The 22,995-nt window shown below is 40.2% G+C and overlaps 2 protein-coding genes across 4 annotated transcripts in view; one reads left to right on the top strand and one right to left on the bottom strand.

The window, feature by feature from the left end:
- The window catches only part of lrfn1 (leucine rich repeat and fibronectin type III domain containing 1), a 131,409-nt gene extending 121,835 nt beyond the window's left edge, over positions 1 to 9,574 (top strand). For both annotated transcript variants that reach the window (XM_013912469.1, XM_005739352.1), the window contains 2 exons: positions 2,914 to 4,309; positions 7,662 to 9,574. In XM_013912469.1, coding sequence (XP_013767923.1) covers positions 2,934 to 4,309; positions 7,662 to 8,562 — 2,277 coding nt within the window. In that variant the 5' untranslated portion in view covers positions 2,914 to 2,933 and the 3' untranslated portion in view covers positions 8,563 to 9,574. The remainder of the gene's footprint in view (positions 1 to 2,913; positions 4,310 to 7,661) is intronic.
- A 3,986-nt stretch (positions 9,575 to 13,560) lies between these two features.
- Positions 13,561 to 18,060, bottom strand: nkapd1 (NKAP domain containing 1). Of its 2 annotated transcripts, XM_005739350.1 has the most exons (7): positions 17,979 to 18,060; positions 17,640 to 17,716; positions 17,003 to 17,091; positions 16,735 to 16,875; positions 16,557 to 16,610; positions 14,035 to 14,520; positions 13,561 to 13,887 (listed from the first exon to the last, which is right to left on the bottom strand). In XM_005739350.1, exons 1-6 carry the CDS (start codon positions 18,019 to 18,021, stop codon positions 14,067 to 14,069), a joined length of 858 nt encoding a protein of 285 aa, XP_005739407.1. In that variant the 5' UTR covers positions 18,022 to 18,060; the 3' UTR covers positions 13,561 to 13,887; positions 14,035 to 14,066. The 2 variants fall into 2 exon arrangements, with proteins under 2 accessions (XP_005739407.1, XP_005739406.1); XM_005739349.1 differs by having other exon boundaries at positions 13,561 to 14,520.
- Positions 18,061 to 22,995: the final 4,935 nt, after the last annotated feature.

Genomic DNA, 22,995 nt, shown 5'->3' with positions numbered 1-22,995 from the left:
CTCTTTTTATTGTGTTTGTTTTGGTGTCCAGCAGCCTTATTTTTCTTTACCAATTCAAAGTATAGCCTCTTCAATTTCCTTTTCTTAGTAACACAGCTAGCTAATTCCCTGTGAAAGGTTGTATTGCATCATGGCTGGACATAGCAAATCTAAAGTCCGGTTCACCTTGTGCTCTCTGCTGCTGTCTGCATATCGATTTGGTGACCGGCACTTTTATTAAGCAATAAACCAAAGATAGAAATGCGAAGCAGAGCTGCCCTTTTCTTTCAATTTACGTTGCCATTCATACATCTGTTCACGTCCCGTCCAACCTTCTTAGCGGCAACCATTAAGATCGAAGCCTCGCTTATCGGGCAGCTTAACATCATCTTAATGCAATTCAAAGACCTACATTCTACACCAGAGTTGCCGTGGCAACAAAGTTTTCCCCCTCCCTGAGATGCTGAAAGATCAATAGAGTATCCTCAACGGTGTGGCAGGAAGTGCTCAGACACAGATGGTCCTCTGAGAAACTGTGAGCTTTGTGGCCTAGTTAGCATCTGAATACTAACACAATCAAGCAAGGTCACCACTATATTGAAATTTAACAAACGAGTGTGACAAGCTCCCACATAAGAATTTACACGGTGTTCCCTGTTGTAACCTACTGCATAGTTTCAGCTTTCCCCACTGTGCTTAAAAAGAGAAAATTTGGAGAATTAATTTAGACGAGGGAGTCGCACAAAAGAACATTACTATATAAATTCTCTCTTGAAGACTTGTCCACACAGAGTATGTGTTTTTTCTCCAGGAATGCAGTCTAACCTCAGTATAAATGTGACAGATAGCAGAAAATAACTGTGTGCGTGCTGTAATTTAGCGACTCTGTCTTAGAATTAGAGGTAACAGCTACGCCTGCAGAGTCGAAGCAACGAGAAAAGGAGGTGTAAACACAAATGGACCAAAGGTCTTGGTTTAGTATCTCACTTAAATACAGTCTACTGGTCTACTGAAATGTAGTCTAAAGTAGCAGCACAGCTGTCACTGCTGGGTTAATTTGATCAGCAGTTTATCTTTGATAAACTATCCCACTGGTTTGAACTTGTGCTTCAAACTGTTCTACTTCCCTCAGATAATGACATCACACAAATCCAGATTTTATGAGTGCTCTGATTGTGCAGCGCTTTCTCATAGTTAACGAGGTGTCGTGTTCGCTGTCAGACGGTTGCCAGCCACCCGGCCAGCGGTGCGCGTCTGTGCACGTGTGTCTGTGTGCGTGTGTCTGTGTGCGCGTGTCTGTGCGCGTGTCTGTGCACGTGTGTCTGTGCACGTGTGTCTGTGTGCGTGTGCAACAGACCGAATAGGAAAAGCAACTGAGAATGTCCGCTGGTGTCTGGCCAGTGTGCCACAGGTTGATGTAAAAAGACATTGCACGCATAATTTCTTACTCCTATGAGTATTTACATAGAACTATCAGAACATAACGCTCATCAGATCAGGTTTGATTGCTTTTAAGCAAAAGGGAGTGTTTGTGTAAAGCGTAAGGGAAAGCTTGAAAGGTAGAGAAAGAACACTCTGCTTTCTTTTTTTTAATGAAATTTGACATGTGGCATTACAATATTCTGTGAATTTCACCGCAGGCATTTTGAATCAAATTTAATTTAGGGTTGTTTGTTCTGTTAGCACTAGATGCTTTTGCTTTGGGCACAATGGGGGAACAAAAATCTGCGGTGTTAAGGCCGTCAGCACCACCTCAACATAGTGGAATGTAGAAAAAGGGACTCTAAAATTAGATGTGACAAATTGGATAAAGCATCACAAATTGTAAAAAAAAGAGACATCATTTGTGTTTAAAATCCACAGCCAGCTTTTTCAGGATGAATTAAGATAATTATGCTGGACCCAATAAAAAGAAACATTGTTGTTGATTGACACACTGGATCTGGCTGGGAAGAAGCGTTTCCCTGTGGGTTTGGAGAGTGCTGGGTTGCAGTAACCCATGTGTCAATCTCTAAACCTTGCTGGGAAAAGTGAGTTGCCATCCCTCTACTTTAGCAGCATTAAAAGGCTCTCATCAACAGTGAAACACAAGGTATTAGTAGTCAAGATGAATGCCAAAAAAGGTAAAACCACTGGCAATATAACATCAGCACGTAGCTAGTGTGCTCCAGTGGGCTTTTTATGGTTATTACTGCCAAGGACTTCTTTTTACTCCTGTCACCACAGGCGTGTTCTCTCAAAGACTGAAATCAATATTTCTAAATGGGAATCAGAGAATCTGAACATCCTCAAAACCTGGGAATCACTCAATAATGTTTCCATCGGATGAACAATGAAAACAGGCCGCATTTCTACTTTTTCCAGTTTTATTTTTCCTTGCCAAAATTTACATGACAGGTTTCTGTCTAATTTTGTTGTACATCTCAGAGGCATAGCGAGGGCAGAGAGTATGAAAAGGTTACAGAAATCACTGAGTACTCTTGACAAGCGCCCTTTCTACCTTTAATTCTCCTCCCTGATGTGGAATTCAGAGCAAGAAAAACACACAAGCCTTGTTCCATGATGGACATGTACATGGCATGGTTACCTAATACAGGAAAACTGCCCTGTGATCATTCAGGAAATTATATGGCCCAGTGGTGATGCAGCCTGGTGGCACAAAAAAACCCCATTCTGTTATTTCCATTAAAAAGCTCCAGAGACATGGGCTTCTGACAGGGTTGGCGCAGCCTTTCATCATCCCAGGTGCCATTATTTCAGAAAAGCTCCATTTCATTTTGTGATTGATACCTTGCTGGCAGTCTCAGCAACCTTGGTCAGACTGTGGGTTTTTTGCAGCAGGCTCTCAAAAAGCCTGGTACTATTTATTCATTCAAAGATTTCTGTTTTTTTGACTCTGTTTCCCCTGTTTCCCTTTGTCTATCTCACACACAGGATCTGGAAACCGATCAACAATGGAGCGGCTGGTTCTTTGCATGTTGCTGTCTGCAGCCCTGGTGAAGGGATACAGCTGCCCCGGCCGCTGCATCTGCCAGCACCTCTCCCCTACTCTGACTCTGCTCTGTGCTAAAACCGGTCTGTTGTTCGTGCCCCCCACCATCGACCGCAAGACTGTCGAGCTGCGACTCACTGACAACTTTATCACCATCATCCGCAGGAAAGACTTTTACAACATGACTAGTTTAGTCCACCTCACTTTGTCCCGCAACACCATCAGTCAGATCACACCCCATGCCTTTCTCGGCCTGCGAGCCTTGCGGGCGCTCCACATGGATGGAAACCGTCTCAGTGCTATAAAAAGCGAACACTTTAAAGGCCTCGTCAACCTGCGGCACCTCATCCTCGGAAACAACCAGATCCACCAGGTGGCCCCCACCTCGTTCGATGAGTTTGTTTCCACAATAGAGGACTTGGATCTTTCCAATAACAACCTGCGCACCCTTCCCTGGGAAGCTATAGCCAAAATGACCAACATTAACACCCTCACACTGGACCACAACCTAATTGACCACATTGGAGCAGGGACCTTTACACTGCTCACTAAGCTAGTCCGCCTGGACATGACCTCTAACAGGCTGCAGAAGTTGCCGCCAGACAGCCTGTTCCAGCACGCCCAGGTCCTGTCTGATGCCAAGGATTCCAGCTCGTCTACTCTGACCGTGAGTTTTGGGGGAAACCCCCTACACTGTAACTGTGAGCTGCTGTGGCTGCGCAGGCTAACAAGAGAGGATGACTTGGAGACCTGTGCCTCCCCAGAGCACCTCATGGACAAATACTTCTGGTCTATTCAAGAGGAAGAGTTTATCTGTGAGCCACCGCTAATCACCAAACATCTTACCAGTAAGCCTTTTGTGATGGAAGGGCAAGGAGTGACTCTTAAATGCAAAGCTGTGGGTGATCCGGAACCAGATATTCACTGGCGGTCACCAGACGGCAAGCTGGTGCATAACAATTCCCGCACCGTCTTGTATGATAATGGCACCCTTGATATTCTCATCACCACTCTGAAGGACAGTGGGTCATTTAATTGTGTGGCATCCAATGCCGCAGGCATCGCTACAGCTGCTGTTGAGATCAACATGATCCCCTTACCCTTGTTTGTTAACAACACAGGCCACATGCGTGAGGACCCTGGACTCTCAGACATCACCACCTCCTCCAAATCTGGCAATGACACCAAGGGCTATGACAAGCAGGACAGAAGGGTGATGGTCACTGAACTGACCTCCTCCTCCGCTGTGATCCGCTGGCCATCTGAGCGCCATATCCCTGGCATCAGAATGTACCAGATTCAGTACAACAGCACGGCAGATGATACTTTGGTGTACAGGTAAGCTATGAAGCCAGGATGGATGAACGAGGGTAGATAGGGATATGAGGAAAGGTGAGACATCTGGATTGACCATCTGCTGAATGACACAGCTGTCCGTTATGGGAGATTGACATATCCCAAGGAAGCAAAATGATTAAGTGCGTCCAAAAACAAGCAACTCCTCTAGTGCAGTCAGGAGAGAGAGTTATACATAAATGAAAATTTTACTGTGCCAAAATTGTACAGTACGCTTAAGATATTTATATTTTCTGTAATTGCTTGTTACATTATGACAGAGCACTCAAGCAGCTGAACTGCTTATGAGTCCAGCACCCTAAAGGACTAAATAGCCTTTTCAGCATCATTAAAACATAATATGACAACAACAATAACACTGAGGCTAACTATTTCACTGCATGTAACTGTTTGTTTCATTAGCAAGTGTCTGCATTAATTGGTTGCAACACAGAGTGTGATTACATGTGGTTGTCTAATGATAGGCTTGGTTATAGCAGTGGAAGAAGGAGTCAGATCATTTACTTACTGTAAGTTAAAAGTAACAGTACAAGCACTACAAAAATATTTGTTTACAGATGAAAGTCCTCAGGGCTGCCCACAGTAACAGCATACATCTGAGGTGTCATGAGAGGATTAATATGCTTTTGCTCAAAACATTGTAAGCAGTTTGGGATTTTATGCTGTTTTTATGAGCCAAAAATGAGAGAAGTCAGCGGTTTATATATTATTCATATCATTATTGACCTCATAGCTGATGTGATAACATGGAATGGCATATTTAGATGTTATAGAAAGTTGAAATAGAGCTAGTCATACCCCCCTGCCTAAACTTTTAGATCCATAAGTCTGTAACAGTGTATCATATTTTAGATACTCATATTGTTTTGTGTCTAAAGTGAAAAATAATTAGCTGGTAACTGTAAACAGAATGAAGTGGATTGTATGAAATATGAAAGTGATTTCAAACTTTATTGCATTTGCTTTTGTTGTGTCTTGGTTACACAAAGAACATTGTCAGCGCAGGCAAATTGTTAACAGTGAGTTACATTATAAAGTATAAGATAAATTGCAGCTGCTGCTACATTTTTGTCAGTGCCACAGCGCCTGCAACCCATCCATCACCCCAGAATCTACCTGTGGGTTTCAGGGGGATACTTATTTAACACTTCTCAGTTGTATATGTAAAAATTTTGTAGAGTTTGGAGTATAGATGACAAGTGTTAGATATATGATACTGAAATGAAATGTAACTGCTAAAATCTTTTGCAGCTTGTTTGTAGCTGCTGGAACTAGAAGCTTAAGACTTACCTAGCTGAGCAACTTGGAATCGAAATCTTGTGTGTACATGTAGGTTATGCAGGATTACCCTTTGTAACTAACCATGTGGTGATGCCGTCAAAGCAGTTTTTTTTTTGAAAACGTGAAAAATTCAGCTTTCTGACAAGTTTCTATTTTGTAGCACAGCCAGTCTGTGAGATATTGTGGCCAATTATCATAAATAATGTCAGCAAGATGGCTTTGTGTACAGGGGAGTGATTGCAATGAATGAGTTTGTTTTGGTCTACTAGTTTGAGGTAATTTGAACCCATCCACAAAAAGAAAAATTATGCATAAACTCACAAATCCTCTCTGCCCCCTGTTTTATGAAGAGCTCATGTGAAAGACCAGGAAGAGTATGGAAAGTGTGTCTAGCAACAATAGGCGTTTTCAAACAAGATTTTACTAATTACAGAAAAAGCATTCATGATATCTGAAATTGAACATGTGGATAATGTTCATGGTCAACAGTTTGGAGTTGTCTGTGAAGGTTCTCAGTCGTCCAGGTCATTGTAGTCTAAGGAGCTCGGAAAGATCCCTTCCCAGACGCCTTATCGCCCACTCTGGGCCACATAACCTCAGTAGATCAAACCTTGGCTGATTGTGACCCACACCCATTTTCACACCTTGGCTTGTGTGATTAGGTAGAGGATCATAGATGTAGAGGATAGAGGGTCCATGACCCTCTTGGAGACACTCCCGTAGGGCTTAAATCCTGGGAACCTCCACCAATTGCTCTTACAACTGAAGAAGCTTCTCGGATGAGAGGTGAAACATCTTCAAGTAACCCTAGAGAAGTCCAGACACTTTTCTTTCCAAGCTCCTTACACTCAGTTTGGAGTTCTACCTATCTTTTTTGTAAGGAATCCCAGGACAGAACAGCACTTGAAGAAATCTACCTTATTATCTTCCAACAAAGTGTTTGAAATTTGAAGTAAACTATAAAAATAGTTGTTTGAGAATCACTGTTGCTTACAGATGGTCTTGATTGTATTTCAAGCATAAAGCACCAGTACATGGAGAAGTTTTCCACATTTCAGCATTGTAGCGTTAAGATTTCTTGGGCGATTCATCATTTTTTTTAGAATTCTGATAAAATTCCCAAATACCACTAGTTTAAAAAATTAATATAAAAAAGTTACAGCAATTAAAACGTTTTGCATGGTTACACTGGATGAGCTTACTCTTTAGAATAATGGATAAAAATTACCATTTGCAAACACTGTTAAAGTGTGAGAATCTGAAGTTTCACGTGTTTATTATGCAAAACGTGACACAAATTAACTGAATATATTTTACTGAAAAGCATCCCAGGATTTATGTATTCACAGAATAAGTTAATAATAGTGGTTGACTTTCTTTCTTTCTTTCTTTTTTTCTAGGTTTTATCAGATATAATGAGTTGCTCTCCTGTATAATTTTCTCATCCCGTTTTAGCATGGAGCTGAGTGTTGTTTTGTCTTTAGGTGGTACATTATTACCTACAAATGATAACCATCAAAGTCTTCCCTTAGGGAAAAGGAACAAGCTTCTAATTATATTAACGCCAATGTTGACCTGAAGACAATGCCTTTCTCCTTCGTACTTAGAGTCGTGTAATCTTACAGTTGCCAACAAACTGTGACCTTAGGTATTCACACATCCAAACTGTCTTCACTTCATGTGTCACTTGTCCTCCAGCCTGCAGCTGTTGTGGCATATACTCGAGACAGTGAGCCTCTCCTGCCTTTTTTATCACCTTCGCTGTCACTTTGTTAGACACAAACCAAATCGAGCAACTTCTCACAGCCTTTTTACAATATAATACAACATATGCACTTAGAAGTCACCTGTATTGAAGTGTGATGTTTTTTATGTCTGTCTACCAGAGTGATATTTAAAGTTTGTGGTAATGGCACTGTTACCTTATTCTGATGCAGAACTGACACCTCTGTGTGATTTAATACACCTTGTGCAAATCAGTGCATGTGGGTGTTGTAATTCTTAAGATTACTCCTCCACATCTTCATCACTGCGCTGTTTCTTTTCTCCACAGAATGATCCCATCCACCAGCAAGAACTTCTTAATCAATGATCTGGCTGCAGGACGGGAATACGACCTTTGTGTGCTGGCGGTTTACGATGACGGCATCACTTCGTTAACAGCTACCCGTGTGGTCGGCTGCGTACAGTTCCACACAGCCAGTGAGGTCAGCCAGTGCCGTTTCATGCACAGCCAGTTCCTGGGAGGCACTATGATCATCATTATTGGTGGTATAATTGTTGCTTCGGTGTTAGTGTTCATTATCATCCTGATGATTCGTTACAAGGCCTACAGCAGCCCGGAGGACAGCAAGACCAAGGTCAGCTGTAGCATGCACTCCCAGACCAATGGAAGCCAGCACCGGCTCCAGCGTTCTGCCTCCAAGCAACCTTCTGATGAAGGCCAGCATGAAACCCTAGCACCCAAAGAGTGCATGGCACTGGTGCTGAGGGTGGATGGTGAGAAAAAGGAGGATTCAGCAGCCACAACTGCCATACTGGAGGTGGAGCTGCCTCCCATGACTGTAGACAAGATGAAGAGAAGAACCAGCCTGGATGGAGAGCGCTCTGGTCCCCCATCTGACGACACGCAGATGGACAATAGCCTGACAGGCTCCACCATGTCCCTGTGTCTCATAGGCCCCAATGCTGGCACCAAGGAGGCTCCCAGGCTCAAGGACAAGAAGAGTACCCTGGCCAACATGGGGTTGCTCCCTAATGAGCTAGCACGAACTAGGCACAGATTCTCGTTTGACGGCGGGGATTACTCCATTTTTCAGAGTCATAGTTACCCACGCAGAGCGAGGACGAGGTGGCACAAATCCACCAACCAGCTCAACATGGAGTCCTCGCCGCTCGCCAACAGGAGAGTTACATTCAGCAGCACTGAGTGGATGCTAGAGAGCACAGTCTGAGTAAAGTAGTGTAGCCAAAAGAAATGGCTCAGCCACATACAAACACACACATGTAAAAACACGAATATGTCTACATGCCATATGACACACTTTCCCAGCACACAGCAAGAGATAAACACAAGCACACATACTGAGACGAGCTTTCTGCGAGTTGCTGGAGAAGAACACGGTCTCGTTCATCCTGCCTCCCCGTCATGCTCCCACAGAAGTCTGTTGGCCATGTCCTTTCTTTATGCAGCAGTGCCTTATTCTAAAAAAAAATGTACGAATGGAGGATGCTGCTCACTGTAGTCATAAACCGTCCTCTCTACCACTGCTTTCCAATACTGAGAACGGGAAGCATTGTGTTGGATTTTTAATTTTCTCCTTTTTCTGTGATATGCCAAGGGGTGTGGCGTTAGGATGTAACTGTTTAATTGTAAAAAAAGAAAAAAAGAAGAAGAAAGAAAAAAAACTTCATCATAACTGTAAAGTGAACAGCCAGGTATCCTGTTATGTCAATCATGTTTTGGGTTCATAAAATTAAAAAAAAAAACAACAAAAAAAAAACAAACTTTTGCACAGAAGACACGAGATACAAGGACAAGTATCACCACCAGTCTATACAATAATGATTATTAAAAGAGAGCGGAATTTTACAAAGGCTGATTTCTTATGTGTTTGCATAGAGAAGATGGACCTGGAAACCTGCCATGGATTCCTCTCTGACGGTCGGACTGTATGATATTAAAATCGGTATTGTTGCAGATGTGACTGTATATTAATGGGTACTGTATCTGGCTGGTCTGGATAAAAGACAACAAACAAAAAAGACATATATAAGTATATTAAAACATTGGTGTATGTGTACTAACTATGTAAGTAAGTAAGTCATATGTCACATGACTTTTTACAAAGCATTTGGGTGTTGGCTGCAAGTTTTTACATTAAAAACCTGTGTCATCACACCTCTCCCTATTTAGTATGTCAAGGTTTGGACCATCTACTCCCTCACGAAGGGTATTAAATTTTTTTGTGTGGGTTAACTGTATCAGTGGCGTTTCCTTCTTGTGCTGCAGCAGTAGGAGGGTGCGCGTGTGTGTGTGTGCGTGTCTGTCCACTGCAGGAAGGGACACACAAATTCAGAAGATAAATATTTGATTTCTCTGTGCTATTTATAAGGCTTCTGTGAAAGCTCCTCTATGACCACTGAGCAGAGTGGTAGTGGGACGAGGAGGGGACACGATAACTGGACGTGGTGCTGAATTCAAATGCAGCCAGCTGTTATTATCAAGGGTGTACGATCTGAGGTGTGCCACTAGGGGGAAACAAAGCTCTGCAAGGTTCCTAATTAATTGCATACTGCAGTGTGGATATATTAATAACCATTTGAACACGGCCTGTGTAGCATCCTGTTTTTAACTTATATATTAAACGGCAGGAGAGGAATTTACTTTCAAACATGTAAAAGCAGTACTGTACGCATCACTTAATAAATCATTATAATGCAGTTATGAGTTATCAGGACGCTTATAAGTGCTTGTTAATGTAATTATCAGCATCTATAGCTGGTGTGGAAACATAAAATCAGTAACACAAAATAAGACAGCAGTAGACTATAGTCATATTTAATGAAATGTGTTTAACAAATCCTCAAATTGAGTTATTAAAAATTCATTAAGTGTTTATACATATTAAAAAAAATCACTCGGGCAGGTTTAAACTGCCGGTAAACATGTTCATTCATCAGCGGATTTTTCTATTACCCAAGTGCCATTGTGAAATATGTAATAATAATTAACTGTTACATTAAAAATTTAGCTATGCCAAGAATTTATACAAACACCTGAAATGTCAAAACATCTGCTTACAACGGCAATATATTGTATTTTAAACCAGCTGTTTATGTAGCGCATACAAATGCATGATACAGCAGGCGAACTCAAGTGTTGCTAAAAGAAAAAAGAAAAAAGATCGGACAACAGGAAAAGATATGATCAGAGCAGATGAGGGGTATTTGCTTGTTGAAATGGTAAACACCCTCTCCCTCTGATTACAGCTACTCAGAACAGGCTGAGATGAAACCGAGCTGCGTGGACAGCAGAGAGATAAAACATGGAGCAGAAAGATAAGTCGCACTGGGGGTTTTTCCAATCCTCCCGAGTCTCCTATTTGCATCCTCGGTGACGGAGAGGATTGAATCCGAGAACGAGGTCATCCCTTCATCCTTCCTCATCACACTTAACCAATTTACAGCGCAAACATTCACATTTTACATAGCTTCAAGAAGGGGGATTTAACTTTTGGGGTGTAAATGCTCAGCTGTCAGTTTGTCGTGCACAAACCTTTTGAGCTGAATCCATCTCCTTATTACAGTAACTACTGATGCTTAACTGTCTGGAGCTGCGAGGCCGGCCGGCTCTCTAAACAGGAGAAGTGTTTGTGTGTGTGCTCACATCTGTAACCACTATTCGACACAAAAATCTGCTTAGGTGGGAGGATGAGGCTGAGACATCACCCTGCCTTTAAAAAATTGGCCTGGACAGTCAAACTAGTGAACACCAGGGGGGTGGGTTGTTTCTCATCAGCAGTTCTGAATAACTGCAAAAAAGACCAACACTTGATCCAGGTTTATTTTTATTTAATAGTTTCCCCATTCCGTTTTCAAACCATATAATATGTGTTTTAGAAAAGTCCAATCTTAGCATAGTTTAGTACATATTTATATATTTTTTAATTTACACTATTTCTGTTCAAGACCGCAGTCGTGCTTTTGTGTTCTTATGTGAAACTCCACTTGTGGTTTTAACTAAATACTTATTTTCGCCCCTGTCCTTTTTCCGGTGCTATGCCTCCACTGTTTGTACATGTTCAGGGGATCGGGGCAATACAGATATCTCTGGACCGGAGTGGACTAACAGAATAGCTTTGTCCTATCTAGAATTACGCCACTCGCATGAATTAAAAGGTTTTCACAAGGGTTTTGATCATTTTCAAAACACTAAACCATCCAGAGGTCTGCGGTAACATGCAGCAGCACAAATTTGGCTTAAAAAATGTAGGGTTGACATTAATTTCTATAATTATTACAATGATAACAGCAAAAACAGGCTTTTTTCCCCCTTTCTAAAAACAGATTGTCTTAACTATCATGCAAAGGTTCGGTTGTAATAGACAGTCATTTTTGGATTCTGCCCTTTTGCCAAAATGCTTATAAACCGTGGCAACGTGTTTAAAAACCGCCGTCAAAACTGATTTGACTTGCTGAATTTCACTTGCTTTCTTCCATTTCCAAGATTCAGGCAGTTGCAGCCAAGCCGAACACAGCTCACTCTCTGCTGCTTAGAGAGAACACTTAGCCTATTGACACAGACTCAGCGAAGTGCTTCAGGCTTTTCCAGTACACACACTTTCAAAACGGTTTACCAACACTTCCCTTGGCATCAGATTATCTATAAATACACAGATGGCACAAGCTTACTCTTTCTTACCAGTCTGGACACAGACTGGTGTTGATATGGGTAGAACGGTGGTTTTCAGGAGTGATGTATGAAAGTGGTATCAGCTGTGTACGGCATTAGTGAGTCGTCCTTTTTTAATCTTTGCATTTTTCTTTTACATTCAGGTGCCGTGTTAACGTTACAGAAACAATAAGACCACACAGGACAATCTGTGTTCAACAGTATCACAGACAAGACTTCTATAGCAGTCAAAAAGTAGCTCTACAAACACTAGACTTACTCACTTTGATCATGAGCAGCAGTATGTGAAAGTTTGTCTTTGGTATCATGAAAAACAACAGGACTGTGGCAAGGTCTTTGATCCATGTTACTCCATGGAGACCCTCCTGACAAACAACTCAACAAATCAAGAGAATCACAAGACCTCTTCATCGGAAATGCTAAATTTTATATATATATATACGTCAATATAAAGTATTGACGTAAGAGTTATTAACAGAAGCCAGCTACTTTTACACTGCCATCTCATTATTTTTCTGTTTTGGGATTCAAACATGTTGCACACAGAGCAATGGTTGTATACCTTTATACTGCAGCCTGCTTAGATTCAACGTACGTGCATGCACGTGCTTTCAAGTTAAAGAATAATTTCCTAATTTGTGGCTGTTGTTACAGATCCCATGGCAACAACCTCTATTGCTTCACCTGTAGCTCTTGTATAACGAAAATTTATTTTCATTTTTTAAAAACGGTAAATCGTTTTCTGAGAACAATTCATCGGTGGAGTTTTTGCTAATGTTACTGAAACCAGAGGAAGCAGTATATATGTTGGGGACTATTTTCAGCAGCGAATTGTTTATCTAATGAGTATTTATTACAGCAAAATGGTGCATGTGGGAATGATTCAGAATAAACGACGATGCCAGCGTTCAGTGCAATGAAAGGCGGTGTCTGCCAGTGACGGTGTGGCTCACTGATGTGTTTTTAATAGTATAAAAGTGGAGCTCTGTGACAGAGGAAAATAAAGTGCTATATGGAAATTGCTGGGGTGGGGAGGGAGGCCAACTTGATGCGTTTTTAAGTGTAAGGTTTATGTCCTTATTCTAGTCTTTACTTTCAGAAGAAAAGAAAAAAAAGAACAGGAACCACCCATGGCATTATAAATAATGTATCTGTTACAACTCATTTAAACCCTCGTGGATGCAAGACAATCAGTGTGTATGTTATTAAAACCCCGAGTTAGAACTGCTGTCCGGATGGCATATTTATGACCCCCTCACAATGTCATTCACACAGATACAGTTTTTGCTGTAACTAATAAGAAAAGAATGTGAACATTTCCAGAAAAGTTAGACAGGAAGACAAATACCCTCACGCTTTTCTGCCCAGATCTATAAACCTTTAGGCGTGTACTGTCAGAACCATGTCAGCTTTTAAGTGGATAGGCAGTACTTGTTAGTTTAAATGGATTAAAGGTTTTAGAGAAATCCGGGGATGATCATTTCTTGTTCTTTTAAAAACAGATAATACACCCTTTTAAACACTAAATATAATTTTAAAAAATGCAAAATAGATGTTTATTTTATGACAACACGCTTTATACAAAGAGTGAAAATTGCAAAACATGAAAAAAATAAAATACATATTCCATCGGAAATAATTATTCAAATCTCATTTCCTTATAAATAAAATGAAAACACTGGTCGAGGACAGAAGGTCACTATGTGAGGCAGACAGTCAGAGGTGAGTCGATCAATCAATGTGCCTGCAGCTCACAGGATACCTATTGAGACAGATGGTTGCTACCCTATCATCCTTCTTCATGCTCCCTGCTGTCTGTACTGCTGTACGGTGTGCTTCGAATCTCTGCAGAGGTGATGAGCTTCTGCCACGCAGGACGCCCACGGAGAGACCCGTAACCACAGGTTTGTTGATGTTAAACAAAGTGCAATTTAGAAGATGCCTGCAGTGAAAAGCCCTCAGCAGAGTTAGGAACAACAAAGGAATCTGTAGCAGTTTCAGTGGCCGTTACCTGAACTGTGCATCAGTTTTTAGCAGCACGCCTCAGTCGGCAGAGCTGTCCGAGCTCTCCTCACCCATTGCTTTCCAGTTTTTCCTCTTCTTCTTTTTTGAGTTTGGCCCTGAGTCGGAGTCTTTGTGCGAATCGTGCTTTCGCTTTTTGCGACTGTGTGACAGCCTCTCCCTTTTTATCTCATCATTACTGTCCTCTGTGCTGATGTCCACGTCTTTTCCTCTGGCTTTTGAAGCTTTCTTGTTTTTATGTCGACTTTTAGTCCTTTTTCTCTTCTGCTTGTCTTTTGTAGCACCGCTGTCATCGCTGCTGTAGTCACTGCTCGAACTGTCCACTTTCTTACGCTTTCCGTCCTCACCTTTCTTCTTTTTTTTCTTCTTCTTCCGTGAGGATTTTTTGGACCGTTTTGATAAGCATGCCTCTGTGTCAGACTTGGACTTTTTCATTTTGTGATGGCTCATCTTCTTTTTGGCACTGTTTTCTTCACTAAAGTAAAACAAAGTCAGAAGAATAAATATAAAGACACCACTCGTATGAATAGAAGTATGATCTAATGGCTTAAAGGGGAAATACACTGGTTTTTGATGTGGAGATCAGTCAAGCAAAGAGAACCATCTCTTCTGTGGCTTACTATAAAGAAGCTCTCTGTAAAGTCTTAGAAACATAATGTTTACGATGTAATCCTAGAGTTTATTTCAGCTTTGACTTGAAGACCTCTTTGTTTTTAAAAGAAAGTATGAGCGGTAGAGATTCATTAACAAGGAAGCTCGTTAATAACCAGAATGTTAACATCATGGAGGTGTGAATGTTTGAGGCTGTGTGAAGATTAAAATACTGTGTGTTCATCATCCATTAAATCTGGATAATAACCCATTATTACTAGAGTGACTATTTGCACCCAGGTGAGAACAGTTACACAGCAGCTATTTACACTGGGCCCCCTCACTCAGCTATATCAACATGGGTGTAAATTATAGGGATTTGTATAATTTTCAAATTCTCAACTTTTTACAAATACTTTATCTGACTATTTCTTGCACATTTCCCCTCATTTTCTTTTACCAGTAATACTCCTACAAATATCAGCAAAACCATGAGCTCTTTGCAAACCACTATTAAACAACAAAATTAGAAGACCGAGTGTTTAAAAAGTGCTTGATGCCAGTGTACAAATATTAGCAACATACTTTCCAAACTAAAGTGGTCAGACAGTTCAGGGTAAAATCTTTACAAACACAAATGAAATGAAGCTTGCATATCATAAATCTAGCACAGCTATGGTCACAGTATTTCTGCCTGAAATATCCAGCTTTGTTAAATGACTAGATGGAATATTTTATCCCAAAAACAATAATGCTGGAATGCTTATGACCAGGTGCATAAAGTATTTTACAGTAATACAGGAAATCTTTGTTTGTGAGCTCCTCTTACACAATCAGGAGCAATCAAAATTTGCACAGTTACAGCTCAGGTCCTCGAAGGCTATTATCTGTTTCAGAGGTATGCCATCATAATGGCCTAGCAACTGCTTCAAAACAGACAAAATGACTCATTTGTAGTGTTTATGCACCTGTAACACCACATAAAAACGTTTTAATTTCATGACAACAACATGTAATTTATATGCACAAATTTTCTTTAAGAATGACACATTATCATCATCTAAAAATCACACACCAAACAATACTGTAGCATAGGAAAGTGCTGGAATCAAAGTCAGAACCTGATTTTAATACTATTTACGACTCATAATTACAATTATTTTGACAAATGTTGAGGTAATTAATAAAATCTAAATAGTTAATGAACTACCTAATGCAGGGGTGGGCAATTCCAGGCCTCGAGGGCCGGTGTCCTGCAGGTTTTAGATCTCACTCTGGGTCAACACACCTGAATCACATGATTAGTTCGTTACCAGGCCTCTGGAGAACTTCAGGACATGTTGAGGAGCTAATTTAGCCATTTAAATCAGCTGTGTTGGTTCAAGGACACATCTAAAACCTGCAGGGGCACCGGTGTTCTGAGAAACCATTCTACTCTGACAAAACATCCTACCCGTATTATAATTTGACGGTGAGTTGCGACTAAACCTAAGCCTACCCCTAACCATAACCATAAGAAGTATTCCGGATGGGTGAGAGAAAAAGAAGTTAATTCGGCGTTGGTTTTGTGCGCATGCGCAGAAACATTGGGTAGGATGTTTTTCCAGGTAGGATGGATTCCCAGAACACCGGCCCTCGAGGCCTGGAGTTGCCCACCCCTGATCTAATGGGTGTACCCTTTTTTCAGTGCAGGGGGCAAGTCTCATAATGGAGTCTCTTCTTACTTCTGCTACTTTGTTAACAATGAAATTATGTAACAGACTTCAGCCTGGTATCAGTTGGTCTTGCATTACTACAAGGTTCAGGGTTGAGAGGTTAACTCCATGGAAATGCGGTAAATTGCATGAGTGCCCTTTTAAAGTCTGAATATCTATTTGAATATATAATAACCCATTTGGTATGTATGAAATTTCTGCTTACCCATCACTTTCAAACTCCTCGGGATAAAGCTCCTTGAACCCACTATGTCCCCATCTGTGATGGAAATATATGAAATCACATATATTAGTTCATCTGATGTAGCACTCCAGCATTTCCATTACACACTGGAAACACATGACCACAGCCACTTCATTATGTTTTGTTTTTTGTACAGTACCTGTCAGGATCATTGGACTCAAATTCATACAGTTTTCGAGTCCAGTATCGAGCCTCTCTGTCATCATGTTCTGAGGCACGCTCTCTGCTTCGGTTAAAGTCTCTACGTTGATCTGACACTCGGTCGCAGTGCATATGTCCTCTGAAATACAACCATTATCCTTAAATCATCAAGTCAATGTATAATCAAAATGACAGCTGCACAAAGATTCAAAAGTGCTGTGATTTCATTTGTGTTTAGGTAGATCAAATTAAATTGAGGTATTTACCTCACAAACTCTGCATCTGAAAAATCTTTTCGTTGGGATGTTTGGATCTCCCAGTCTCGCATTTTCCACATTTCAATTTCCTCTTGGATCTGCACAACAACATGCACACAAAGACAACACAGAGATGCATTAGTGTACACATGATACAAATATTTACAAATGTTATCCTTCCTGTGCGTGGGTAGAGAAGAAATCCTGCCAATCAGTGGGCTAAACTAACTACTTCAGCATAGTTGGTTTGTTTTGGTATTTTATACCTGCTGTATAAGAGTTTAATCTGAGCAAGCAGAGACTGGGCTTGATGTATCGCTCTCGTACAAGCTTTGTAATTTTGTTCCTAGACAGGTTTAAGATAGACTATAGCTGCAGTGTACAGTCAGTTATTTTGTCTGACCTCATACAGACTGTGACAACGTCTATACGCAACTGACTACAATTGGATAAAATACATAAAATTATAACATTTCCTGCTAAATTGTTGTGGAAAGGAAGCCTAAAGGACCAAACAGAAGCAATGCATTCATTTAAACAAATCATCAACTCAGCTCAACTTTAAGTAATTAATCAATAGATTAGTGCACATTAAAAAAAAAACCTCCACCTTCATCTTACAAACACTTGTTGAGTCTAAACGCACCTTGTTGTGGGCATCCGTGTGTCGGATTACATTCCTCAGCAGCGTTTTTCCCAACGGCTGCTTTGACATGATGATACCTGACATAAGAAACATGTAAGTGATGGGCAGTAGAAACCGAAAGCAAGAGAAGGGCTACCAATAATCTGAATAACTGTTATCCCTCGAACACTCAATATCCCCTATTAGCTTAGCTCGTTGCTAAAAGCATAAGAATAATGTTTAAACAGCAAAACATGTTCTAAAGTCCACTCCCCTCGGCTTCGCTTAACTGTATACAAGTGTCGGCATTACTACACGTTTACTGTGATTTATTTTTTTTAAATTATGTCCAAACTGTACCTTTCAAAACAGAGCACCATTCAAGAAGAAGAAAATACAGCATCTACTAGCGCTTCCGCTCTACCAAGTTACGTAATGGCGTCGCGCAATCTACGTCATTGCACTTTGAGGAACTCAACCGTGATTGGTCCAAGTGTTTGTCAGTCATCTCAGCAGCTGCTGCTAAACGGTGAGAACTGCAACTTATTAACGGCAAAATTAATTAAAGTAAGAATTATTTTCTTTATAAAACGTCATTTTTTTACTGAGTACTTTCAATACCTAAAATATTTTCATGTCATATCTGTGATTTTTTGCGTTGCACTGTGTCTTTGTGGCTCTAGAAAAAGCATGGGTGCCAAGAAAGGAACAGTGGTACAGTAGTAGGGAAGTACGTGAGCATGTTGCAGGTCATTTGTGAGGACAGCAAGACAGTAGAAGTGACAGATGGGTTCAGGTTAGTGTGGGATTACATCAGGGACTGCCTCTGAGCTCCTTCTTGCTTGTCATTTTGATAGACAGGCAGACAGATGAGGTCAGGCAGGAGTCTCTGTGGACTGTGATGCTCACAGATGACATTGTAATCTGTGGTGAGCGTATGGAGCAGGTGGAAAACAGCCTGAAAAGGTGGAGGTATGCACCGAAGAGAATAAGAGTGAATTTCAGTAAAAGCGAGACAGAATAGTTGCAGGTGTAACGGTGAACTTGGAAGGAGCAAAGGTGGATGAATTTAAATACCTGGGGTCAGGCATCCAAAGCAACAGACAGTGCATCCCCATCTTCAAGAGAAGTAAAAAAGAGAGTGCAATGAGGATGGACTGGGTGGAGACGGGTGTCAGGGTGATTTGTGACAGAAGGATAGCAGCCAGAGTGAAGATTTACAAGATCGTAGAGAGACCTGCTGTGTTGTATGGTTTGGAGACAATAGAACTGACAAAAAGACAGGAAGAAGTGGGAGAGCTGAAGATTTTAAGATTTTTGTTGGTAGTGACAATGATGCACAGGATAGTGGCTATATTGGACAAAGGAAGTTGAAGATGGGGCTGCCAGGCACGTGGAGGAGAGGATTCATGGATGTAGTGATAGAGGACATGCAGAGGGTTGGTGTGACAGAAGAGGATGCTAGGGATAAAGATGAGATAGAGGTGGCCCTCGTGACCCCTGAAGGGAGCAGCTGAAAGATGTAGTGATTCCATCATTGTTACCATCCACTGTTCCTGCAGAACTTACCACTTATTCTTTGTTGTGCAGACAACAAAACAAAGCAACAAGAATATGTGACAAAGCAGAATGTATAGGTTATATCTGCTGGTTTAACTTTCAAAAGCCAGTTCACCTGTTTAGGTCATTGTAATCGCAATTACAATTGCAATGATTAATTTTATGTTAAGGATGGCTATATCTTATGTTTTAGAAAATGTGAACATATATAGCCAGGCTACTAATGTTTTGTACTGACCTATATCTGACCAAAAAATAAACAAATAAATAAATGAATAAAAATAGCTACACTCTGCATAACCCAGTTTTCACTGAAGACTTCATAGCCCCAAGTTGTACATTTGGCTCTTGGGATCTTCCTAAAGTCTCTGTACCAATATAAGGCCTGCACAACTTTCAAACAAGATGGATCACTTTCTGCAAATAAATTAGCCTTATGTCTAATTTAAATGCTGCCACAGTTGTGCAAGCCAGTACTTCCAAGGCACATTCAGTTAGTAGATGTTATCTGCTTGGTTGGATGTATTAAGCTGCTCTCATTGCATAGTGGGTATAGTAAATTTTGGGAATCAAAGTGTATTTCTTGCATATTCATTAGACCTAATTATGGTGTTTGTAAGATATAGCGCAGAAAAATCAAACTACTTTAAAGGCCATAAAGGTGATAGAAAGTAAATTCTATCATCATTATGACACATTGTTCATAAAAGGTAGAATTGTGTTATGTGAATTTGTGCACTATATCTGACAAACTCTGAAATGCACATGAACCAGGGTACATTTTTACATGAATGAGCACCTTGCACTTTAATACCACTTTGACAAAAAAAAAAAGGTCTTCTGTTCAAACCTAAAAGCAGGGCTTTTAGACTTTGTTCAAGTCAAACCAGATTTGAAACAATTATGTCAGAATAACTTAATATCCAACCTCTGATGCTCTGAAAGGTGAAAAAAGGTGCTGAAAACTAGTCTACATTTACCGGTGAGTCACAAACTCTTACAAATGTACAAGTATCAGTTTCGAAAACTTGTGCAAAATGAATATGCAAAATGTTTCTTTAGATTGATACAGTACTGAACTGGTACTTTTTATTCCACTACACTGATCAAAAACTACATATTAGTGTTTCTCATCTACAAATTAAACATCTGTGGTTTCTGGACAGCTTTTCTGTCACTGCTTTAATTAAACTGAGGTCATGCTTTTCGGTCATCTTTGGTATGATATGGGCAACATCTGCTGCCTATATGAATACATTTTATAGAAATGTTTGATTTATAGATCTGTGTTCATCTGTGTCAAAACCAAGTGTTTGGTGTTTACTTTAGATTTAGAAGTTGCACTTGACTGAATGCAACACAAATTAAAAACTACTTGAAGGTTAAACCCTTCCAAACTTTTCCTTTTTACAAGGATAACAACTTTTATGGGTTCAGCCTTGGCTGAGTACAGATTTTGAATGCTTGGTGTATATTCTTTAAATAATTATTTATTTAAAGAGCAAATCATTTTTCACATTGGTTTCAGTTATGTAGTCAATATGTACACAAGTGGTTTAATCTAAAAGATGTTGGCTTTGTTTTCGCTCTCCAATGTTATCTCCCAAACAAAAATACTTCCTTCTAAATTGACTAAAAAAATGCATCAACTTCCTAGGGGGAAACTCTTATCAGCTTCATGGTTATCTGTTTGAAGGTCACTGAAATGAAAGGGGGAAAACATAGATAACTTTTGTTTAAGGTATGTTCGTAATTTGATACAAAAACCCATAGTGACCATGCAAGCACGCTCTATTTTAGAAACTCATTTGATTTACAAATAGGCTGACTGCATGCTGTCTCTGTGGCAAACTGGCTTTTTTTCTCATTGCCTGGATCCCCAGTGGTGGAATGACTTTGGCACCACACTTTGAACAGCAAAGTCATTGTTTATATATCATCCGTACATGAATCCAACAGTGCCTGATAAAAACACTTCCCTCAGTCACGTCTTGCTCTGCCAAATCATCATTGTCTGCCTTTAGGGCACCTGAGTTTGTCCTTGTTTTTTCAATATTGGGGAAAAAATATTCAAAGTAATGCCGAGAAAAAAAGGAATCAGCTCATGATGGAACACAAACAACCTTATAAGGCTGTTTCACGAAAAAGGTTTCCATGAAGTTATTGAAGTCGCCAAACTAATCAGTGCACTTTCTGCATAATATTGGAGCCTCTTAGTGTTATTATTATTATTTGTAAACAATTCCATTTTTTCATCCTTGTTGACAAAGCTACTTTTGAATTTAGTTATTTAAGCCTGTGGATAGATGGGTGTGGGTGGATTTTCAGTCTGTTTTTTATTTACCTGATAGGAAGTCTTCCTGCTTGCAAAATCAAGGTAGAGGACGGTCAAATAATGCATCTTAAATAACTGAAAGACCCAAACAGTGCTCACCAGAATTTTATTCATCTGTTTGTCTGTCTTACAACAAATACTGTTGTTAGACAGACAAACAGATGTCAGCCTACAACTGATTTGAATGAAATCCCACATGATCCAGCCGTTAGGTGTTTTTGCTGACTCTTGATTTTAAATGCACTGCGATGTCTCATTTAGTCCACATATTGCTGCTGTGAAGGAAACCGTGCGCAGATTCAAAATTACAGCCACTGATTAGCCCATAAGTGGACGCTGACCTTCCTTCTGACCTGTAGCACGAAGCTCATTTGATGCTTGATTGTGTAGCTTTGGCCGATTAGGTGAGGTTCAGATGACTTATTATGAGCGTCATTACGATAGAATTTGATTTGCAGGGCTTGGTGGTCATGTTTGAGCTGTGAGGATGTGTAAACAGTGTTCAAGAGTCAAGGACTGTTCAATAATGTATATTGGAGTTATTTTTGAAGACATAGGGTTGAGTTGAAAAATACATTTTCTTTTGAAAGGGCTTATAAGAAAATATTAACCTCCCCACCCCATCAGTATTTAATAAGAACAAATATATAATTTGACCTTTTGTGACCTCCATAAAGTGGTTTCTCATAAGCTTCTGACACCTTATCTGCTCATTCCTTGCATGCAGATGCTTTTAGGAACGGAGAGTGTAACAAACCTTAGTTTGTGTGAGCATCACATTCTTCTAAAAGGTGACCTATTGTGCATTTCCTTACTTTCTGTTATATACCGTGGATTGATTACGTTTCCAAAATGCCAAATAATGAGCCTTAAAGTAAGAGGGCTGCCCTAAAGCCCAGTATCAGATAAATAGGGATTATTCTGAACTCTAAATTGTGCAAAGCTACTCTAGTAGAACAAAAATATGGAGCTGGGAAATGAGCAAAATAGGCCTTCTTTCAAAAGCTACTAAAGTATTAAAAGGTTTTTTTCAAATATACACTAGAAAACGATAACCGCACATGGCAGTCGTAATAAAGGGATACACGGAATGTGGGACTAATAACACTTTATATTTTTGAAATTACAAAAATATATTTTGTGTGTGATTTAAACATTTTTCACTTATTGTAGGTATCCCAACAAATTTAAATATTTTTCTCATTTTGATTTAGCACAAATAGCTGTCGGCATGACAGCTTGCTTTTGCCTCTGCTGTTTCTCTGCATAAATCTAATGCGGCATTTGTATGGTGGGTTACATACATATTCATGGCTCTACAGTAAAGTAGCTCATTGAAGCATGCATCGATGGCGCTCATAGGGAATTTAAGACGCTGTCATTTTGTTATGGGCAGAACTGCAAGCTGCCACGTTGAGACCTACTTCACGTTTTTTGGTTGCTTTTTTTTCTTTCTTGTTGTTGCCCTTGCCACCCTTTTTA

Source organism: Pundamilia nyererei, unplaced genomic scaffold (genome assembly GCF_000239375.1).
Source record: "Pundamilia nyererei isolate P.nyererei 1_Seehausen unplaced genomic scaffold, PunNye1.0 scaffold00091, whole genome shotgun sequence".
In the NCBI taxonomy this organism is placed as follows: domain Eukaryota; kingdom Metazoa; phylum Chordata; class Actinopteri; order Cichliformes; family Cichlidae; genus Pundamilia; species Pundamilia nyererei.
Note: the sequence above shows the minus strand (reverse complement) of the source record. Positions and strands in the feature narration are given on the sequence as shown.